Raw genomic sequence first — 24,124 nt, 5'->3', positions numbered from 1 at the left:
TCCAGGCTAAATGATGATCCTCTAAATTTGTAACACGCCATTTCCTCTCCAGATTACGAGTCATCTGCTTTAGGGTACGTGTTTGAGAATTATACCACGGGGTCAGGTACTTCTGATTAGAGACCTTAGTTTTCACTGGAGCTACAGTATCCAGAGTCGTACGTAGTGAGGAGGTGAAATTATTAACAAGATAATCGACCTCTGTTGGGGTAGCGTTCAGATAGCTGCTCTGCTCTGTGTTGGTACAGGGCATTGACGATGATAACAGTGGCTGGATTATATTCTTAAACTTAGTTACAGCGCTTTCAGAAAGACATCTACTTTGATAAAGTCCACTCTCCACTGCTGCGTAATCAATTATTGTAAATGTAAATGTTATCAAGAAATGATCAGACAGGAGAGGGTTTTCAGGAAACACTGTTAAATGTTCAGTTTCTATGCCATATGTTAAAACAAGATCTAGAGTGTGATTAAAGTGGTGGGTGGGTTCTGTTACATTTTGAGAGAAACCAATTGAGTCTAACAACAGATTAAATGCCATGTTGAGGCTGTCATTTTTAGCATCAACATGGATGTTAAAATCACCCACAATAATTATTTTATCTGAGCTCAGAACTAAATTAGATATAAAGTCTGAGAAATCAGACAGAAACTCTGTGTAAGGCCCAGGTGGACGATAGATGATAACAAGTAAGACTGGTTTCTGAGTTTCACAGCTGGGGTGGACAATGCTAAGCATCAGGCTTTCAAATGAATTAACAGTCTGTCTTGGTCTTTCATTAATTAATAGACTGGTGTGAAAAATTGCTGCCACACCGCCCCCTCGACCTGTGCTTCGAGATTTCTGGTAGTTAGAATGACTCGGGGGTGTTGATTCATTTAAACTAACATAATCATCCTGCTGCAACCAGGTTTCTGTAAGGCAGAGTAAATCAATTTGTTGATCAATTATTAAGTCATGTACTAACAGAGACTTGGAGGAGAGAGACCTAATATTTAATAATCCACATTTCACTGTTTTACTCTTTGGTTCAGATGTGGATACTGTATTGTTCTTTCTTTGTAAATGTTTAAGTTGTTTGTTGCTGGTTTTTAGTTTGTTTTTTGTCTTTTTGGAAGCAGACACAGTCTCTATGGAGATGGGTTTTTGGGGGGGTAGCAGGAGGAGAGAAGCTGCAGAGAGGCGTGTAAGACTGCAACTCTGCTTCCTGGTCCCAACTCTGGATAGTCATGTTTTGAGGGGTTTAATAAATTTGTCGATATTTCTAGAAATGAGAGCTGCTCCATCCAAAGTGGGATGGATGCCATCTCTCCTAACAAGACCAGGTTTCCTCCAGAAGGTTTGCCAATTATCTATGAAGCCCACATCGTTTCTGGGACACCACTCAGACAGCCAGCAATTTAAGGAGAACATGCGGCTAAACATGTCACTCCTGGTCTGATTGGGGAGGGGACCAGAGAAAACTACAGAGTCCGACATTGTTTTGGCAAAGTTGCACACCGATTCAATATTGATTTTAGTGACCTCCGATTGGCGTAACCGGGTGTCATTACTGCCGACGTGAATTATGATTTTATTGAATTTACGTTTACCCTTAGCCAGCAGTTTTAAATTTCCTTCAATGTCGCCTGCTCTGGCCCCTGGAAGACAATTGACTATGGTTGCCGGTGTCTCTAGCTTCACATGTCTGAGAACAGAATCACCAATTACCAGAGTTTGACCCCCAGCGGGTGTGTCGCCGAGTGGGGAAAAACGGTTAGACACATGAACGGGTTGGTGGTGTACCTGGGGCTTCTGTTTAGGACTACGCTTCCTCCTCACCGTTACCCAGCCGTCTTTCCCCAGCTGCTTGGGGTGTGCCGGGGAACAGCTAGCGGGGCCTACGCTATCTTCGGCTGCACCAGCTACAGGGGCCTGGCTAGCTAAGGGTGATAGCAGGGTGCAAAGCCGAGTCTCCAAATCAGTAATCCTGGCCTCCAGAGCTGCAAATATGCTACATTTGTTACAGATATCATTACTGCTAAAGGAGGCCGAGGAATAGCTAAACATCTGACACAATGAGCAAGAAAGTGCAGAAGGGACAGGTGAAGTAGCCATGGTGCTAACGGGTCGGCTACGAGCTAAGCTAGCGAAACAGTACAGGGACAGTGAGTGAATACTTTGGCTATAAATTAGGTAGTGAGTACACAGAAAGTGTGCTTCGGATGAAGCACGTGAAGATTATACTGTGAAAAAAAAGAATGTATTTAAAAGTTGTTAATTAAACTGCTAAGCAAATAAGCTACTCAGAAACACCACTGTGTTTGAGCAGGAACAGGAAGTGATACTACTTCCAGCTCCCGTTTCTGCTCCGTGACAGCTCGTACTTTTCCTTTTTCTCCCTCCCTCGCTCACAGATACATAACGGGTATGACAGTCCATTCTCCCTGCAGCACGGACTACACTGCTGTCGGATTATAATATTATTTTATGCCATGTTAGACCCCTAATTAAAGATTGTGAATTATTATGTAGTTTTAGTTTGCATTATTCTCCTGAATTAGAAGAAGGTGATAACTATTACATTTGTTAAACTGATCTGCATTACATTAGACTGCTGATTTATTGTGAATGAATGATATTGTTTTATGATGCATTATACGGCTGAGTTATAAGAAATACTGTTTGCAGAAAGTCATCGCCTTATTTGTCTGATTGGAAGAGAAAAGAGCATACTGCCCCATCTCAGCAGGAGCAGATAAACAGGGAGCCAAGGTCGTAGCTTAGGCGCCGTGTGAGAGAAAGAATGTGAATGTTTAGGCTTTAATGATTAGGTGGGGGCCACTAGAGGCTATAAGAGTTTGAACAAGGCTCCACCATTTTGAGATCTGATGCTGTCTGCTGTATGGTGTCCATCTCCCACGCGTGTGTTCATTAAATCATCGTTTGACTCAACCTGGCCGGACCAGTGTTGTTATTTTGGTTTTCCTCTTGTATCCATCCCCAATATTTAAATCCGTAACACTGCCCATCAGGCTACATTGTTTAGGGCGATGGCTGTAGCATTCTGCTATTGCCTTCATATTAAATCATTTTTGTGAATAATTTTTAAAAAATATTTCTTCATGTCATTATGCGAGCCGCAAGTAGAGGTGACATGGGCCACGAGATTGAGACACAGGCATTAGAGCTTCTTGATGCATGTTTTGTTTGGGGTGTGGAAACCAAAAATAGAGGGGCATAGCCGAACACATGAAACGGGAAAATACCCCCGTGTAATCCTTTTATTTCAGCAAAGTAATTGTATTCTGAATACCATCTTTTTAAACAGTAACTGTAACGGAATACAGTTACTCATATTTTGTATTTTAAATATGTAACGGCGGTACATGTATTCCGTTACTCCCCAACACTGCATATTTGGATGCAATGACGTCACGGCGATGCGACAAAGACTGTCCAAATTCAAAGAGTGCTCAAAATGTGGGGACAAATGGGTCATACTTTTCCCCAAATTTTAAGGATGGGTCCAATGTATCCTTTGTGTCCTACTATATCCCAGGATTCATTGCGGGTCATACAGGAGATTTGTTTCTGATAACGATGGTGGTCAAAGAGGAAAACACTTTCAAATGTAAGTATATGAACATCTGGTTGTACAAAAGTTAAATTGTTATAGCGGTCGTGTTGTTAAGCTTTGGGCATCTGCATAGACATGTTTCTTTTATTTAAAATAACCGTAAACCAGCTTGTATCGCGGGTCCCGCGGTTTTTCATGTATTGCCTCTTACATACAGCTAATTTTGATTTTTTCGAATTGGCGATATGTTGTGAATACCAAACGGCTTAATTTATTAAAACGAGGAGAAAACGATCACCTCTTCACTGGGGTGAAGAATTGGGCCGCCACGGCGTGGATGTACAAGAATAAATCAGTTTACACATCATATTCATATGAGTGCGGTCCCATTAACCCTCATGCTGTACAGCAGCGGTCCCCAACCTTTGTTGCGCCACAGACCGGTTTATGTCAGACATGGAGCCTTTAAGGTATCGCGGATAAATACAACCACATAAAATGATCCGACCAAGACAAAAACTGTGGTATTTTGTAGATATAATAATAAACGTGAATGTACTGTGTAATTGTGTAACTTTATTAGCAGCGTCCTCCTGAAAATGCGCCAACATTGAGAGTAACCTGCTCCTCTCTGCCCCTTAATGCTCTCTGGTCGCTATGGTAACGTGTAAATATTTCTTTCAAAATAAGAGGAAAGACCCAGGGAAACCGAGTTAACGATAATAACCCCAAAAACCATAAATTTCACAGCGGAGCCTCAACTTTCGTGGCCCGGTACCAAACAACTCACGGACCACTGCTGTACAGAACCTGTGATGTCCAGACGGCATTCCTCTGGTGTTCTGCTGTGAAAACGTTTGGGTTTAGGGATTAACATAGTTGCCATGGTTTCCTTTCTTCTCTTATTTGTTGTGTTGGATTAGGACAATTCTGGAGAAGATGGGCCTGCAGTGGAAAGTCACCCCCTTGCAGGCCAGAAGACATGAGATAACTTTAAAGAATACAAAGTACGTATGTGTGTTATCAAGAAGATAATTCTTAAGAACACAAGTTAATAAATGTGCAATTACTAAGAGTTGTTGTGGTGTTTTTATTTGCCTGCTGTCATTTTTGATTTCCTCTGCCTTTAGGATTGCAAGTATCCAGGCTCAGGAGAGGGAGTCAGTGGGAAGCCCACTGCTGCTACTTGGCCCTGGTTTGCCCTCATGGATGAGGTGATAGAACAGATGCCTTCCATTAAGCCTCCTGTCCTAATGTCCTCTCTCCCTGAGGACACTCCAGGGCCAAGCGCAGCAGTGGGTGACCAAAACGACAGTGATGACGAAGTGGCTCAGCCACCTACGACAGGGAGAAAGAGGAAAAGAGATGATGAGCTGCTAGACCTCATCAGAGAGGACATGAGGCAGCAAAGAGAGGCTGAGGAGAGGAGAGCAGGGAGAGGATGGACAGACTGTTCACTTCTAGAAAGAACCCGTCTGTCTAAGGACACTACCTTGTGACGTAGGTAGGTAGTGTCCTACCTACGTCACAGTGTGCTCAGGAGGTGTCCTACCTCCTGAGCTTTGCCCACTAATTTACACTGAAGTAAAATAGGCCACATGTCTCTTGGCCAGTTCAGAGCAGTAGCCACCTTTTCAAAAGCATTGAAATATGAATCTACCTCAGTCTCACGAAAGGTAGGTACCAGAGCAATATTTTTGCTAACATTGAAACTTTTTGGGGAGACTTTTAGGATTCCTTTAGTGGCATGTGTTTCCTGCCCTGATGACACCTTCAGTGCTTCTACTTCAAGCTGCTTTAACCTGATTTATTTTTCAGCTTCTATCTCAAGCCTATGGATCTCCAGCCGGAGATCATAATCTGCTTTACGCACCTTCTCCTTCTCCTGTGCCTCCAACTGTAGTGATAGCAGTGCCATCACTGCTAGATGTTTGGGATTCTGAAGTGAAAGGCTTAAAAGCAAGGCAGAGTTTGGGGAGCCACATCTGATTTAACTTGGGCACCCAGAGGTGTAGCAAGTAGAGCTTGCTCTTCTGTTCTCTCTGGAGAAGCTGGATTAGCAGATGCTCCAGGGGAAGCTAAGGGGTCCGGAGAAGGTACCTCCATTGTAGCAGGGCTAATTAAGATACCTAACTCGATTAACCCCTCCAACAAAGCCTGCTTAATAGCCTTCTTCACTCCATATTTTGGTACGGAAAGTTTATACTGGGCAGCAATACTTAACAAGTCATCTTTGCGACACAAGTCAATTTTTTCAACGCTAGGCTGATTAACAAAATCAAGCAGGTCAAAACTCATCTTCAACTGCAACCATGAAACATAGCCACCCTAAAATCACGACACACTTTCATTAATTTAGGTTGTCCACAGCATAAAAAGATCCCAGACGAGCCCCCACTTGTGTTACGTCCCCCCCACCATGGTGGAGGCAAAGGTAGGAAGGAGACAGCAACACTGGACAACCACAATCAATGAAGGAGGAAGACAACAGAACAGTTAAGAATCAGGCCGGATTTATTGGTTGCTTGCCTTGATAGTCAAACTTAACAAAAGAAAAGAGGTGGGGGAGGAGGACTGGGCGGTTGATCCAAATCAAAGAAATTAATAAAACAAAAAGAGGTCGATAGCTTCCAAGGCCTAACTGAAACAAAAAATGCAAAACAAAAAGCCTACCTAGCTACTCGACAAAAGGTCAGTGAAAACATACAAGAGTGGCATCAACTGCATAACCTAGTGTGACTAACAGTTTAAAACCTGCAACCAGTGTATAGGGTACCCCAGCTTACCTGTCCAGCTTCCCACCACACACAATACAAAGAAGCCTGTTCGCAAATGTTTGTCATAAAGCAGAAGCCAGCAGCCACCAGCTGGCCAGGGAGCTGCTCATTTGTAGTGATCCTCGGAGAGTGATTGGCCACCTGTGCCCAGACCAGCCAACAGACACATGCCAATCAACTTTGAACTGGCCAATAGGTGGAGGCTTGACACCTGAAAGATAAAAAGTACACCAAAAGCAAAGCCACATCTCTTGGCACGTAACAAGCATCCTTCCCCTGAATTCGGACACAGCATATATAATTTCCTTTTTGTCTTCTTCTGTTTTACTGGCAGTTGGCAATAGACCCTGTGCACGAGAAAATGCTAACTTCCTGGTTTGAGACTGGATGTGGGGTTGTACATTTCCGGTAGCTTTACTTTGCGGTCAATGGCTACTGCGAAGATATTCTCCAAAATCATGTCCAAAACACGAAAACGGAAAGATGGCGTTAAGTTACAAAGAGCAGAAGGTGGGAACACTCACCACTGTTGTGTCATAAAAGATCTAATGATCAATTTTGACGTCAAAAGAGTTTAGATCGATCAGTTGTTTACATCAGTCAACACAAGCAGAACTGCATTACAAAATCAGAAGACACATCGTCCACATTCAGAAGCACATCTCTGTATAGTGACTGGTCTCATGATTTAAACAGGCAAATGTTCAGCATTCAAACTACAGGTGAAGAATAGTCAAACCAGATGTTTCCCCGTTATGTCGATATCAGCTAGTCAAGTACACACCTACACAGCATGTTAACAGACCGTGAAAAAAAGCCACACAAAAAATGAACGATTGCTGGTAAGGGTTTCTATACATTAGTATTTACAAAGGGTGTGTTGTGACTTACCTTCAAAATTACAGTGGTCCCTCGCTATAACGCGGTTCACCTTTCACCTCGCTGCTAGCAGTGTGACTCTGAAGTGCAGTGCTGTATGTCCACGATGTCCACGAAACTTTTCGCACCGTCAAAAAATAAAATTGGCTACTTGATTTCACCTATCGCTGGTTATTTTTAGAACATAACACCCGCGATAAACGAGGGACCGCTGTTTACAGATACTGAGAAATATAACATTTGAATCCCTTTTCTCTTTTGCTCTGAGGCCCGGGGAAGAATATCGACAAGTCGATGAACATCATTTACAGATATATTGGGTAAATGCCCGAGACATCTATAGAAATGTAAATCGCCGCTTGATTCATTCATTTGCTTAACTTGTTTTGGACCGTAAACCAAGCGCGAATAGGACACCGGAAACAAAGCTCCCCACAGGAGTAGCATATGCTAACGTGCACATAGTCTATTCATTTAATTAGAGGAAGAAGTACTGCCCTCTATTGGAAGAGAATGTAATTGTTCTGTCCATTATTCCCACCAGTCGCTTAGAGTACTAATCAGGTGAAACCAGATAATCTTCCACGGCATACCTGATCATTTCTCACGGCACAACTCTGTGGCACGGCACAGTGGTTGGGAAACACTGTCTTAGAGGACAAGAAGCAGAAGTCTGTATTTCCATTTCAGCTGCTGAGTTGGAGAGTGGAGGCAGAAAAATGCCCATCACCTTATTAAGAGGTGCCCAGCAGGTATAGTGTGTCATAAGTTGTGTGGATGAGGACCCTTATGCAAATTCACAGGCAGAAAGAATTCCTCGGTTTATCCCGGCTGTTTCCAGGCTGTACAAAAAGGAAAATGATGTAGCCAGTTAAGAGAAACTGCGAGCAGCATTCAGCTCAAGAGCACCACCAACCTCGAGACCATAAAACTGCAGTAGAGCTCACAAAGCAGAACCTGGTGGCTTCTTTGTGCACGTGTTTCGAGCAAACCCAAAAACAGTATATCAGCACAAGCACCTCATACCATCTGTCAGCACGGCGGTGGAGGGTTACTGAGTTGATACTGAACTCTTCCATACATCAAATTATTCTAGATTCAAATGTGAGGCCATCTAACTAAACTGAGTGATCAACAGGATTATGAGCCCAAGCACAGCAGCAGATCTCCAAAAGAACAGCTTAAAAAAAGTGCCAATGAGTTGCAGTGGCCCAAAGTCCAGACCTCATCCTGTTCACCTGGCCGAACGTTGTCGGACTGAAGAAGTCACACACAGTTCTTAGGACTCAGTTACTGTGTCTCTAGCAGGATGGTCTGTGGACCTTCAGCTGTCTCACAGGCACTTTCCTGCTCACTGTGTCAAATTTTCAGTTATTCCTCAGCATTTTTAGTGTTAATGGTTCCTGCAATAAATGTAGTTTGCCTATAGCTTAAAAAAAAAAAAAAGCCCCACAGTTTTCTTTACTGATGTCAGTTTTAAAGGATTACACGCTGCTACACTTGTGGATGAACTGTGTTCATATTATTGATGTCTGTCTTTAGAAAAAGAGACTGAAATCTCAGTAAAATTACATGTTCACATAAATAACATAACATTAATTTAATATATTAGAACATTTAGCTCAAGGCCTCGGAGAACAAAAGAACAGCCTCAAACAGGCACAATCATGACTGCAGGCTCGTAGTCTGGTTTTTTAGCGTGTACATTAGACACGTTTATTTCACAGACTACACACTGCTCAGGGAAATGAGCCTGATGCTCTTCTGCTTTTTCACGAAAATCAGATGAATTAGCAGTTATCACTTCCTGTCGGTGATGTAGCCAAGACCGACAATCATCACTAATTACAACAGAAGCTTAGGATCCTAGGAGGCACGCAACTACTTTATTCCAATAAAGTTGGGATGCTGCGTAAAAACTAAATAGCAAGAGTGAAATGATTTCCAAATCTCCTAAACCCGATTTAGATTCACAGCAGCTGCTGGACTTTGTCCCAATCTGATATCAGCTGCTCAGCAGTCCTGGGTGTTCGTTCATGTATTTTTGTTTCATGATGCTCCAGATGTTTTCAGTTGATGAAACGTCTGGATAGTTTAGCATCCACAGTCTTTTACCAAAAGCCATGCTGTAGTCATAGCTACAGTTTAGCATCACCCCTGAAAAAGATCTGAGATGTCTGAGTTGGTGCATATGTTGCTCTAAAACCTGTAAATAAGTTTCAGTATTGATTGATTTCCAGATTCCACAGCCTCTGATGCACTCCATACTATCAGAGATTCAGGTGTTTGAGTTGATTGCTGATAACAAGCCAAATGGTCCCTCTCCACTTTATCCCAGAGAAGACAGGCGTGTTTCTAGATCATGCTCACATGTGGCTTCTTCTTTGCATTGAGCCTTAAATATGAATCTTTGGATGATACAGTTTCCTGTTCAAAGTCACTTAAATGACTTATCTTCTTTTTTAGCTCATAGAGGAGAAGAGTTTTTAGTCACCTGCTGTCATGTAAGCAGAGCCTCAGAGAGCTGTGAGCATGACTGCAGGCTCGTACTGTGGGTTTCCTGCCTGCACACTGAACACGTATTTTCACAGGTCACACACGAATCTGAGAAACGAGCCTGAAGCTCTTCTGCTTTCTCTTCTTGCAGTGAAGGTTTTTTGTCCTCACAGTGAATATAAAAGAGAACGAAGAGCAGAGACCTCAGAGGATCACACATCTGTCTACTGTAAGTACACCGACGCTGCTTCACTTTATGTTTTTGTCTTGATTACTGTGGTGGAGAAAATTTAAATAACTTAAAGTAACAGGTGCAGTTACAGCAGGGACTGTTTCCTATTACTTAACAATTAAGAAAGTGCAAAACAATCTAAAAGTCACACTGAATCTAAATGTCATGTTTCAGAGTTTTAGATTCATCATTTTCTTTTTATTACAATTGTCACGGTCCTGGGTCTTTGGTCCAGGGTTTTGAGTTTTGGACTGTTGCTTCAGAACTCTAGTTATCTGTTATTCATATCGTAGTTTGTAGAAACTTTGTTTTGGACTGATTGAACTAGCAGCAGTGAGAACATCGGACTCACATTTGACCAAGCAATGAGTTATTTGACACCCTAAAACAAACATGTTGTGTTTGTTTGTTGATATTTTGCTGATATTTTCTAAAATCTATAAGCTGATTAATAGTTCAGACTGACCAAGTTTTATCTTAGTCAGGCTTGTGGGCAGTTCTCTTTATACTCAGTAGATGGTATTTTTATACAGTTTGTATCAATACAGAAAGCAGGGGAACCGTTCCCATCAGAAACATCCCTTATCCCCAACAGCATCATCATCAAGACATAGTAAATTAAAGGAATCAATCCAAATCACAAGAAGATAAAAAGGCAGGTCAAATTATTCTGAGGTCACAATGACAACAATGCACAGATGGGAGTGAAAAGTCCTTCTGGGAACCTAAACAATCGACAGTTTCAGTAAAGACCAAATTCACAGATCAGCTGGTAAAAAAACCAAACAGACAGGATAGCTCTGGATCATATTCAAACCTTCTTAAAGAGACATGTCTGTCTCTTTAATGGCTGCATTTTCACACAAATTTCTATTTGTTTCGTAACAGACACTGACTGATACTACAGAGCAAAAATAAACAAAAATAAAGTTCTCCCAGTAAATAGAATACTTTCAGTACTGTTTCTACTCAGTGTGAGCAGTCCAAGCAGTTTCTTTCTAATTCACACACACATTCATTCAGTGCTTCTAAACTTTCACATACTCACACAGGTACCATCCATCCTTCTATTTTCTTTCGCTTATCCAATTCAGGGTTGCTGGGGGGCTGGAGTCGACCCCAGCTGCCATAAAGCGAGAGATGGGCTAGAACCTGGACAGGTCGCCAGTCTGACGCAGGGCTCACACAGATCATACAAAATAAGGATTAAGCATAATTTGCATTAAACTGTGAGCATACTAAAGACCATACTAAAAATGTTTGATTCATCTAAATACTGGAAATGGAAAGTCCAACAAATACAAATATCATAAAGATGATAAAATACCCGTGTCCACACCTGTCAGTGACAATGAGCCTCTTTATTAAATACCAACAGTAGCTTTTAAAAAACAACAACAACAACAACATTTGTTGCTGCAGACAATTAGCAAATCTGTCCCATAGTGTGGACTAAATATAAAACCAAGCCTGATGAATATCACTTAGCAACGATTTTCACAGATGTTTAACCTCACAACCTTTGTTCTTACTCTCAAGTGGCAATTTTATGAAGCTGTTTCAGCACGACTGAGGACATAAATTCATTTTAATAGTAAGTAACTATATGGAGTAAACTTGTAATAACAACTGTCAAATCTCATAGCAACCACTGGTCACTAAAGAAACAATGTTTATTCCCCAACCAGTAAAAGAGTGTTTGCTGCAGATTGTTGCAACAAGAGTACTGCACAAAAAACATCCCTGCAATTGCTTTGGTCACCAGCAGATTACCACAGTTGCTCTTAGTTTTCATATAAGACATCAGCTGTTTTGGTAGTGAAATTGTTTAAATGTATTTGCAACCAATTTCAACTGGTAACTGCCATTTTCAATGAGTCAGGAAATACACATTTTTCCCTACCAAAATAAACTACACTGTTTTTTTGTTTTTGTTTTTAACGGGAAATTAGTAAACTAAGAAAACCCTAAATGGTCAAAAGTGATGTGGTTTCTAGTTTGGTCGTCCGCAAGGACAAACAACGAAAAACATAAACAGCAACAGATGTTATGGTCCTGAGTCTGGTGACTCAGTGCTGTTGATTATTAATCACTGCATGATGCATTGAGTTTTTCCTTTCCAGTCACCTTTCTCACTCACTATGTGTTAACAGACCTCTCTGTATTGAATCGTATCTGTTATTAATCTCTGTCTCTCTTCCACAGCATGTCTTTATCCTGTCTTCCTTCTCTCACCCCAACCGGTCGCAGCAGATGGCCGCCCCTCCCTGAGCCTGGTTCTGCCGGAGGTTTCTTCCTGTTAAAAGGGAGTTTTTCCTTCCCACTGTCGCCAAAGTGCTTGCTCATAGGGGGTCATATGATTGTTGGGCTTTTCTCTGTATCTATGAAGCGCCTTGAGGCGACATTTGTTGTGATTTGGCGCTATATAAATAAAATTGAATTGAATTGAATTGAATTAATATTCTTTGATTCAGTTAGTTTCTCATTATATCTTCTGATGTCTAGTTCTCTGCTTTCTAGTTCTCTGGTTTTGCCTCTATGCCTCCCCTGTGTTACACATCCCTCATCTAGTTTCTTGTCTAGCGTCTCCTTGTCAAGTCCACATCTCTGTGCCTGTCTCCTGTTTCCTGTTTTATTTTGACAGTCTCACGTCCTTTCTTAATGTTTTCAGTTTTGCTTCCTTTTCATCTCATTATGTCACATTAGTCCCAGCTGTGTTTCCCATTCCCTCGTTACTCCCTGGTGTAATTAAGCCCAGTGTTTCCCTATGTCCGTTGTCACGTCGTACCCTCTCAGTGCTGTGTGTTTCTGCCGTGCTCTTGGTTCACATTGTTGCTTCTTGTCAGTTCCTAGTTTCTAGCTTCTGTGTTTCTATTTTTCTAGTTTCCTGAGTTCTTAGTTTTCTAGCTTCTAGTTGTGTTTTGTTCCTTGTATTTAGTGTTCAAGTTTATGCAGTGCAATAAAAGCTGCCTCCTTTCGTTCATCCCTCCGTGTCCTGAGTCCTGCATTTGGGTCCTATATCCTGCCTGCCACAAAGTGTCACATGACAACAGTAAAGTGAGAACAGAAAACTGACAAACTGTTTCTGATTACTTCCAGTTCATACTGAACCATGGACTCTAAATCTGGTGATACAATGAAGATGGCAGCACTTGGCCGGCCTTTTGGCCTGGGGATGCTGTATGACTGCCGAAGCGATAAACTTGTCCCTGGTAAGATTTAACCTGTCACATCTGAAGTTTCAGTATTTGAAGCTATTTTAAATTCTTTTGCTTTTGTATTGGATTTAGGTAGCACAGTGGTTAGCACTGTTAGCTTACAGCAAGAAGGTCCTAAATTTGAATCCATGAGGTTAGGTGAACTGATTATTCTAAATTGCCAATGGGTGTGAATAGTTGTATGTCTCTCTGTGTTAGCCCTGCGAAAAACTGGCGACCTTTCCAGGGTGAACCCCACCTCTTACCCTATGACAGCCATTACTCCAGCTGTCCATCATGTATCACATACATGATATCAAATAATTCACTGTGCAATTGATCTGAAGGGAGACTCTGTCCACAGTGACCAAAACAGTTTTTATAGTAGGCATTAAACATGATTTTAACACAAGAAAGTTGGACGTGTGTGTGTGTACATATGTGTGTGTGTGTGTGTGTGTGTGTGTATATATATATATATATATATATATATATATATACACACACACACAAAGGCACTCATTAATAAATAGCTGGAAAAGAAACATGTGTAGTTGTAGCAGTAACCAGTGTGTTAAGTGGATGCGTTGTACAGGGAGCCACAGGCAGGAAAGATTTCCTGTGTCGTTCAGTGGTGCTTTTCGGTAATCTCAGACTCTCACTGAACGTGTTCCTGTGACTGACCAGCATGTCATGGAGTGGGTGGGAGGTGTTATCCAACATTGTCTTTATCTTGGACAACATCCGCCTCTCCGACACCACCTTGAGGGAGTTCAGCTCCATCCCCACAACATTACTGGCCTTACGGATTAGTTTATTGAGTCTATTGGCATCTGCTACCCTCAGCCTGCTCCCCCAGCATGCAACAGCATAGAGGATCGCACTGGCCACAACAGACTTATAGAAAATCCTGAGCATTTTCTGGCAGATGTTGAAGGACCTCAGTCGCCTCAAAAAATAGAGACGACTCTGGCCCTTCCTGTAAAGTGCTGTGGTGTTTTTAGCCCAGTCCAGTTTATTGTCAATGTGTACTCCAAGGTATTTATAGTCCTAATTGAGCATTGCGTGGCACATCCGACATACTGTTTTACTTTTGTCCATGACGCGCTTACCTTCAGGGTCATACGTCACATGAAAACCAAAATAGTTCCAAATGCCAGATCTGAATGAGGGTGGGGGAGGTTCCATTTGCCATGTTGCAAGGAGAGCTTAACTTCTGTCTCGCTAGCTTGCCCTGCGCTCAGTGAATCTGCGTTCGACTACTCTATATATAAACACATATACATATATATTAGGGATGCAACGATACTCATATCGATATTGAACCGTTCGATACAGTGCTTTCGGTTCGGTACGCATATGTATCGAACAATACAAAATGTTTAATTTATTTTATCAACTTTCCTTCTGACGATGCTGTCTGTGTTGAGCGCTCAGTGGATCTGCCCTCGACAGTGCAGCCTAGGAGGTGAGCTGGCTTCATGATGAATGCACAGATGTGGTGCAGAATGTGCCGTGAAAATTTAATAAATGACAAATTAAAAAGGCATGAACATTTTTTTTGTATCGAAAAAAATATCGAACCGTGAATTTTGTGTATCGTTGCACCCCTAATATATATATACATATATACATATACAGACAGACAGACAGACAGACAGATAGATGTGTGTGTGTGTGTGTGTGTGTGTGTGTGTGTGTGTGTGTGTGTACACGTATGTAGACGCCAGGTCAAGAGGGAGATATCATTAGCCCCACCCGAGATTGGGTACCAAAGATAGGGTATCGCCCCAAGGTTCCAAGTTAAACATTGGCGTCCCATTACAAAAACCAAATCAAGTCTTTTGATATTATTACTATCATTGCCTAAAATGTGTATTATGAGTTGAGTGTTGACTGAGATGCAGAGCCTGAACTCCAGAGTTTCTCCAGTCTCCAAAGTTTCATTTACTATTTTTGTGATCATCACAAAAAAGACAAAAAAACAAAGTAATTTTTTAAAAAAGAAATTAATAAATAATAAATAAATTATTTTAGAGTGTGATTTAATTGATGGAGTCCTGGTATTAATGTTTTTGCTTCTTGTTTTGCAGGAATGACTCTGTGGGATCGTGATGAGCTGATGAAAGATATAGCAGAAAGATCAAAGCCCTCTAATGAGTTTGAAATTGTTGCATCTGAATCAATTTCTGGCAAATCTTCAGCTCTAAATGTTGAAGCTTCACTGAAGGCAAGTTTCTTAGGTGGGCTGGTTCAGGTTGATGGATCTGCCAAATATCTGAATGATAGTAAATCTTCCAGAAATCAGGCCAGAGTAACACTGAAGTACAAGGCAACCACAAAGATCCAGGAGCTGTCCATGAATCATCTTGGAAGAGGAAACGTGAAGCATCCATATGTTTTTGATCAAGGCTTAGCAACACATGTAGTCACAGCTATTCTTTATGGAGCACAAGCTTTCTTTGTGTTTGACCGAGAAGTTTCTGAACACGAAGATCATCAAGATGTTCAGGGCAACTTGAAGGTGACCATCAAGAAGATTCCCTTACTTTCTGTAGAAGGTGAAGGTTCCCTGAAGATGGAAGAGAAGGACAAAGCCAGTCTTGATAAATTCTCCTGCAGGTTTTATGGAGACTTCTGTCTTCCACAACCACCAACAACCTTTCAAGGTGCAGTAGAAGTCTACCAAAGCCTGCCAGGATTACTAGGAGCTCAAGGAAAAAATGCTGTACCAGTGATGGTCTGGCTGCTGCCACTGACAGCTTTAGATTCTTCTGCTGCTAAACTCGTCCGTCAGATCAGTATAGGATTAGTTCAAGAAGCACAGAGAGTCCTGGAGGACTTCAGTGAGCTGGAAATGAGGTACAATGATGTACTGAGAACCAGCACTGCACAGCAGTTCCCACAGATTGGTAAAAAAATTAAAAGTTTTAAAGAAATGTGCTCTGAGTTCAAACTGGAATTCCAACAAACTTTGGGAAAGAAACTTCCATCAATCCGAGGAGGAGGAGAAGAGGAAGCTGAGCTTGCAGAGATCCTGAAGAAGAGACATTCTTCACCTTTCAACAGCAAAAACCTGAATGAGTGGATGGACTGTAAAGAGAGAGAAATCTACACTTTAATGTCTTTTACCAGCAGGATGAAAAACACCAAAATCATCTCATCTCAAAATGATCTGTACAAGGAAAGTCTGAGTGCAGAGCATGTTGTGTGTTTTGTTTTCACCTCTCTGGGAAAGGATGAACCGTACCTCTCAGCTTTATCACAATACTTAAGAGGAAAAACCAGCTCAGACATTCAAGATCCTCACACTCATGATGTAGAGAAGGAACAATGGTACGCCTCAAAAGAAGTAACAGATGAAATGAGGAAGAAAGCAAAACTCTTCAGTGATTTTGCAGAGGCCAACAAGGAGAACAAGAACATTAAGTTCCTGACAGTGGGGTTAACTAATGAGACCCAGGAAGGTTCCAGCATCTACCTTTATGAAGGTGGATTTGCTGTCAGTGAGAACTTTGAGCCTCCTTCAAAGCCTGAAACTGTGACAGCAGCTGACAGAAACCACAACAGTGTGACACTGAAGATTTCTCCACCCAGATTTGGAGCAGAGAACATCACCTCCTACTCTGTTGAGCACTGTGTCAGTGGAGAGGATGGATGGCAGCAGAAGACAGAAGCAAAGGCTGAAGAAGTCACAGTGAGAGATCTGAAGCCAAACACAGAGTATGTGTTCAGATGCAGAGCAGTGACCTCAGCAGGTGTCGGGCCGGATAATCAAGTTTCTATTAAAACAACTTCAAGTGGCAGAAACAAAGAAACATGTTTGGCAGAAAAACTGAGAGATAAAAGTGAAAAGATCAAATCTGATTCCCCCACAGTTTACAAACTGCCTCTGACAGAAGAACACATGAACATACAGTGGGGCAAAAAAGTATTTAGTCAGCCACCGATTGTGCAAGTTCCCCCACTTAAAATGATGACAGAGGTCAGTAATTTGCACCAGAGGTACACTTCAACTGTGAGAGACAGAATGTGAAAAAAAAATCCATGAATTCACATGGTAGGATTTGTAAAGAATTTATTCGTAAATCAGGGTGGAAAATAAGTATTTGGTCACCTCAAACAAGGAAAATCCCTGGCTCTCACAGACCTGTAACGTCTTCTGTAAGAAGCTTTTCTGTCCCCCACTCGTTACCTGTATGAATGGCACCTGTTTGACCTCATCATCTGTATAAAAGACACCTGTCCACAGCCTCAACCAGTCAGACTCCAAACTCTGCCATGGCCAAGACCAAAGAGCTTTCGAAGGACACCAGGAAAAGAATTGTAGACCTGCACCAGACTGGGAAGAGTGAATCTACAATAGGCAAGCAGCTTGGTGTGAAAAAATCAACTGTGGGAGCAATCATCAGAAAATGGAAGACATACAAGACCACTGATAATCTCCCTCGATCTGGGGCTCCACGCAAGATCTCATCCCGTGGGGTCAAAATGATCATGAGAACGGTGAGCAAAGATCCCAGAACCACACGGGGGGACCTGGTGAATGACCTGCAGAGAGCTGGGACCAAAGTAACAAAGGTCACCATCAGTAACACACTACAACGGCAGGGAATCAAATCCCGCAGTGCCAGACGTGTTCCGCTGCTGAAGCCAGTGCATGTCCAGGCCCGTCTGAAGTTTGCCAGAGAGCACATGGATGATACAGCAGAGGATTGGGAGAATGTCATGTGGTCAGATGAAACCAAAGTAGAACTTTTTGGTATAAACTCAACTCGTCGTGTTTGGAGGAAGAAGAATACTGAGTTGCATCCCAAGAACACCATACCTACTGTGAAGCATGGGGGTGGAAACATCATGCTATGGGGCTGTTTTTCTGCCAAGGGGACAGGACGACTGATCCGTGTTAAGGACAGAATGAATGGGGCCAAGTATCGTGAGATTTTGAGCCAAAACCTCCTTCCATCAGTGAGAACTTTGAAGATGAAACGAGGCTGGGTCTTCCAACATGACAATGATCCAAAACACACCGCCCGGGCAACAAAGGAGTGGCTCCGTAAGAAGCATTTGAAAGTCCTGGAGTGGCCTAGCCAGTCTCCAGACCTCAACCCCATAGAAAATCTGTGGCGGGAGTTGAAAGTCCGTGTTGCTCGGCGACAGCCCCAAAACATCACTGCTCTTGAGAAGATCTGCATGGAGGAATGGGCCAAAATACCAGCTACTGTGTGTGCAAACCTGGTAAAGACCTATAGTAAACGTTTGACCTCTGTTATTGCCAACAAAGGTTATGTTACAAAGTATTGAGTTGTATTTTTGTTATTGACCAAATACTTATTTTCCACCCTGATTTACGAATAAATTCTTTACAAATCCTACCATGTGAATTCATGGATTTTTTTTTCACATTCTGTCTCTCACAGTTGAAGTGTACCTCTGGTGCAAATTACTGACCTCTGTCATCATTTTAAGTGGGGGAACTTGCACAATCGGTGGCTGACTAAATACTTTTTTGCCCCACTGTATATGGATGCAAGAAGTTTAACCTTGGAGAAGAAACTGAGGGGCAGAATCGTACAATAATACTTTTTGGAGCGACAGGATCAGGAAAGTCCACTCTGATCGATGGGATGATCAACTACATTGTTGGTGTCGAGTGGGAGGACAGTTTCAGGTTTAAATTCATTAATGAGGATCAGTCAACATCACGACCTCACAGTCAGACCTCTGAAGTCACTGTTTACAAAATCAACCACCAGGATGGATTTAAAATCCCGTTCTCTCTGACCATTATTGACACTCCAGGCTTTGGAGATACAAGAGGCATAGAAAGAGACAGAGAGATCACAGAGCAGCTACGTAATCTCTTCTCTGATCAGGGTGGTGTCACTGAAATCGATGCTGTGTGTTTTGTAGCACCAGCTGCTCAAGTGAGATCCACAACACAGAAATATGTGTTTGATTCAGTGCTCTCAATCTTTGGCAAAGATGTGGCAGAAAACATCAGCATTGTGGTGACATTTGCAGACAGTCAGCGACCTCCAGTTCTAGAGGCGATCAATGCTGCAGGAGTCCCATGTCCTAAAACAAAAGACGGGCTGCCGGTTCACTTCAAGTTCAATAACTCAGCGCTGTTTGCAAACGACAAAGGAGACAGAATGAGTGATGATGATGAAGAAGGAGGTTTTGATCAGATGTTTTGGAAAATGGGGACAAAAAGTATGAAGAAGTTTTTTGCTGCTCTGAATAAAATAGAAACCAAAAGCTTGACACTGACAAAGGAAGTCCTCAGAGAAAGAAAGCAGCTCGAGATTTCAGTTGAGAATCTGCAGGAGCAGGTGAAACTTGGGTTAGCCAAGCTTGAGGAGATAAAAGAGACGAGTGATAAACTTAACATATATGGAGCAGAGAGGAGGCGATACCTGGGAATGGAGAAGATGATTGCTGAAAAACTGGAGGCTGAATATGAAACGTTACAGGTTGAAGTGATGAAACTGATGGAGAAATCTTCTAAGTGTCTGAACAGACTCAAAGAGACATCACTGAAGACAAACCCTCTGTATATTCCAGAGTACATCGACATGCTTATTGAAGGAGAGAAATCTGAAGTCAAACCAGGCTGGAAGAGACGAGTTGAGTCTCTGATGTCCATGAAGGAAAAAGCAGAGCTCATGGCTAAAATAGAGGAAGGAGAGAAACTCCTTCACTGAACGTTCATGTGATCACAAAGAAGAACAAAGAAAAGGTCGAGACCAGTTTGAACTCAGATGATAAAGATCTGAACTCAGTCGATGAAGACAAACGACACATGTAAAAAATCTCATATTTACTGTTTGCTGCCTGATAAGATCTCATTTTAAAATTGATTTATCTTTAACATAGAAGTGTGATTATTGGAGTGGACTTTACGATGTTCAACCTTTTACTTTTTGTTTTCAGCATATTTTATATTCTTTAACTTTGATCTAATATTAAGTTTATTTTCTCAGTGACTCCTGATGTTGATGTTTATGGAGTTTTTAATGTGTTGATTTTTATGCTTTTATTTAAAAAGTATAATTTTACTTTTTGTTTACTTTCCTGTAATTTTTCTGGATGTTTCTGTAATTTAGTTGCTTCATAAAACACAGTAAATGTTTATCAGCTATCAAACGTAGTTTTACTAACTCACAGGTGTCATTTACACATTCACAGCTTCATTTTCATTTACTTCCTGTCCACTCGTTTTTAAATTTACACTCAGTAACTTAACACAGTGCTTGTAGTTTGGCCAGCAGCCCAGCAGAGGGCGCTCCCTTCCAGCAGAGTCCTCAGTAATGTCTGACAGTGAGGCAGCATGAAGAACTTCAGCCGTCTGAAACCAGCTCGAATGTTTCCAGTAAAGCTGTGCTCCTTTAGTCTCTGTGCATTTACTACATTACACATTATTTTATTAGAATCATTGAATCTGGCAGTTCTGAGCTCTGTATTCTAGTGATGGGATTTCCGGCTCTTTTTAGAGAACCGGCTCTTTTTAGAGAACCGGCTCTTCAGGTTGTTTTGTTGCTTTAATTTATTTATTATTAACAATAATATAAAATTATGCACAAAAGGAATTACTAATGTAAAAAAAGTGGTTTTATTTATATATGTTTATATATAAATATATGCGGTGGCCCCTAGAGACAAAACACGTACAAACTCCAAAACACATTTCTAGCGTTAACTGAACTTCCAAAACAGCTACTTAGATCACTTAAATTACACAATTGAAAGCATATGTGTATTGTTTGTGTATTTATACACAATCACTCATATATATTCAAATAATAATAATTTAAAAAAAATGTTCATTTACCTGTTACTACCACACACCAAGTCCGGTCGTTGGTTCTTTCTGGCTTGTGTAGCCACGAGGTAACAAAAGCTCAACACTGCCCCCTAGCATCCTGGAGCACTTCTGTTGTGTTTTTTAAGTGTTTTGGAGTTTGTATGTGTTTTGACTGTAGGGGCCACCGGAAATATACTTTTATTTATTCACTCCACATAAAATGTAATAAATAAATAATATAATACAAAAACCAACTATTCAAATTTCAACTTTTAACTATTTAAATTTTCAGCTTTGATAATTATAATTTGATCAACTGGTCCTGAATCCAATTGACACCCTCTTCTCAACAAGAAGCCTGAGGTCGGGGGAGCCCGACTATCCTGGAGGGACATTCCCTGCCACATACATGATGGACAGGTGGAGGAACTGGAGGGTCATGTGCCTGGCGGGACGGTCGATTTAGGACAGGAGGAGTATCTACCTTTTCGGAACCATGATAACAGGGTTCTTGCTGATCTTAGCTGGCTTGGACTTGTGTGGTGGACCGAGTTGAAAACAGGAGGAGTCACAGAAATTATTTGAAAAATAGGGTTGCCATTTAACCCTCTCAAGGCAGGCGTTGCAAATTTGCAACAAGTAAAAACTAACAACCTGATTACCCCACATACATATTTTATGAGGTTTTTTTACTCAGAAGTACCACTGCAGGTATTCTTTTGTGCATTAGCAACAAAAACTTAATTTGAGCCTGAGAGGGTTAAACCAAAAATTATATTTACAAAAGTAATAAATGTTGAGCTCATAAAATAGGTAAAAGAAACAAAACTCAACTCATGTAAAACCGCAACTTAACAAACCAACTGACTGCCCAAACAAGCATAACTGACCTAAACATGAAATGACACACAAGGATTTATCTAATGGCTGATCAGACCACTATGACACATGAGGGGTAACTAAACAAAACACAACTGTAAACAAAAAAAAAATGCAGTACAGTCTGGTTTGATAATAAACTAAACACCAAAGAAGAAAATCAAAAACATTAACCCCTAAACTCAAATATTTAATTAAGGGCAACTACTTTGTTTTTACATTAAAGAAAACACACATTCCCCCCTTCAGCAGGAAGTGGTGGTGCAGTCCAATTATCCCTGTTGCATTTAATGCTTTCAAACCCTGGCCACCACATTTTGTCTGGCAACGACTTCAGAGTGTGGCCATGGGTTTGTCCATCACAACCACCTTTCTGATGATCACCATCATCCCATGAGGCAAGCATGGAGCTCCAGACCGAGAGCGACTGATGGTCGTTTGATATTTCTTCCATTTCTAAAGAATCACACAACAGTTGTCACCTTCTCACCGAGCTTCCTGCTGATGTCTAGAAGAACGTTCCTGGCTTCTTCAGGTCTACGGTCTTATCTGACATCCTCTGACAGATTTATGGTCAGATTTATAGATGTGAAACTGTGAGTGTTAAAAAAACATTTCCTGAAGATGAAAGTTGAATTTCAATATGTTTTTTTTCTCTTCGTGCACCAATCTGTTCAGTAATGTTTAATTAATGTGCTTGTTAATATTACTTGAATGTTGTCTGTCATGATCAGTAGCAGCAGCTGCAGTGTGTTGGTGCCACAAGGGGGCAGCAGAGTTTAAAGCCGCAGATATCAGACCGTTTGGGGTTGGAGTTGCTTCCTCTCAGAGACCAAGAGGCAGACGACAGAACAACTTCAGAGGATCGACGACCTCTGCTGTGAGTACACTGTGTGTCATCATAATGAATGCTAAATGATCCAGGTAGATCAGTTAAAGAGGCATTTCAGTCAGACAGACTGTCTGTCTTCATTCAGGGAGGGAAACACTTTCCCTTTCATTCCCTTTCACTTTCATTCCATCAGTGTTTTAAAGCTAAACAGCAAGTGAAACTGAAAGTGAGTGCTGCCATTAATCAGCTCTGATAAAACAGGATGACCACACAGTAATGGAGTTTATTTATTTAATCCCAAATGTGGGATGACTGTGTCACTAATGTGTGAGTGTCGATGATAGTCTGTGGAAAACAAAAAGCAAAAAGAAACCAAAACAAACAAACTCCCGCCTGCTGGGGAGGAGAGAGAGAGAAAGTTACAGGGTGTGGTCCAACAGTCAGATTTCCTCAGGAAAGACGATAGCTGAGTGGTCAGAGCGCGCTTTGAATAGTCCAAAAATGACCTCTTACCTCCTTCTCCTTAACATTTTTTCTTCATCACAGTGGGAAACATTACAAGGTCAAGGAAAGGTATTAAGGAGGATTTTTAAGGACTTAAAAACAAGAAGAAACTACAGTGACAGAAGATGGACTACAAAATGTGCATCTCACTCTGTGTTCTTCAATTTATATGTTATTACCACTCACAACTATATTTAAAAAAAATCATGGTAGCAAACATAGTTATAGTTGAGTAATATAACACTGAGATTTATGTAATTGTATAATAAGGGCCCAAAAACTGCAGGTAATAATATGGAAATGAAGCCCGGTAGTAAGGTGGTAATAGTTCGGCAACAAGGCAGAAACAAGAACGTAATAATGTGATAATTACTGGTGGAGGACATGTTTTCTGTAGGCTACCTGTTCATTTTTCTTTAGCTTTATTTATATTAATGTACACATCTCCAGTTATCCTCTGCTGCTGAGACAGTCAAATTAAGTTCTTCAAATAAGGTTCTTGGGAAATGATCTGGAACATTGTGCAACCTCATCAAATGGGACTGGATCATAACAGTTAGATGTGAAGGAATGCAGAGTGATCAGCTACTCTGTGAATTTGGAGCAGAAATGTCCCAAGCTCCTCACAGGAAGATTACAAAATGTGCACATCGACAAAGCAGATGGTCCAGTTCATACAAACACACTGGCACAAACTTCTCTCAGTCCTGCTACCAATCTGAATCACACTCACTTCCTCTTACAATCATCAGCTTTTCACAATAAAACAGGATACATTGTACTCCTTTTAAAAGGAATTCAAACATTTTCATCAATATTTTAAACATTATTATTTTACATTTTAACATGGATTTCAATATCTTCTATCTTCAACACATTTTAAGAAATGACGGTTTTAACTTGGTTACAGTTTTTTCTGAGGTTTATCAACCTGACAGTGTTACTTTGAAATAATTTTTAA

General features: G+C 41.2%; 1 protein-coding gene across 1 annotated transcript; it reads left to right on the top strand.

Moving 5' to 3' along the window:
- Window positions 1-13,056: 13,056 nt before the first annotated feature.
- LOC148097246 (cytolytic toxin-beta-like) lies at window positions 13,057-19,848 on the top strand. Its single transcript, XM_087832379.1, has 4 exons — window positions 13,057-13,156; window positions 15,235-16,928; window positions 16,971-17,060; window positions 18,667-19,848. Exons 1-4 carry the CDS (start codon window positions 13,057-13,059, stop codon window positions 19,846-19,848), a joined length of 3,066 nt encoding a protein of 1,021 aa, XP_087688505.1.
- The last annotated feature ends 4,276 nt before the right edge of the window (window positions 19,849-24,124 follow it).

The sequence above is a fragment of the Neolamprologus brichardi genome, chromosome 18 (assembly GCF_056152115.1).
Source record: "Neolamprologus brichardi isolate AB-2024 chromosome 18, ASM5615211v1, whole genome shotgun sequence".
NCBI classification, from domain to species: Eukaryota; Metazoa; Chordata; class Actinopteri; order Cichliformes; family Cichlidae; genus Neolamprologus; species Neolamprologus brichardi.
This window is presented reverse-complemented; position numbering and strand designations above follow the sequence as displayed.

What these genes read in the sequence shown, in the direction of transcription:
- LOC148097246 (XM_087832379.1), top strand. Translation starts at nt 13,057, where the DNA reads ATGGACTCTAAATCTGGTGATACAATGAAGATGGCAGCACTTGGCCGG. An exon ending in AAGCGATAAACTTGTCCCTG is followed by an intron (nt 13,157 to 15,234) that starts GTAAGATTTAAC and finishes CTTGTTTTGCAG; the next exon opens with GAATGACTCTGTGGGATCGT. An exon ending in CGGATAATCAAGTTTCTATT is followed by an intron (nt 16,929 to 16,970) that starts AAAACAACTTCA and finishes ACATGTTTGGCA; the next exon opens with GAAAAACTGAGAGATAAAAG.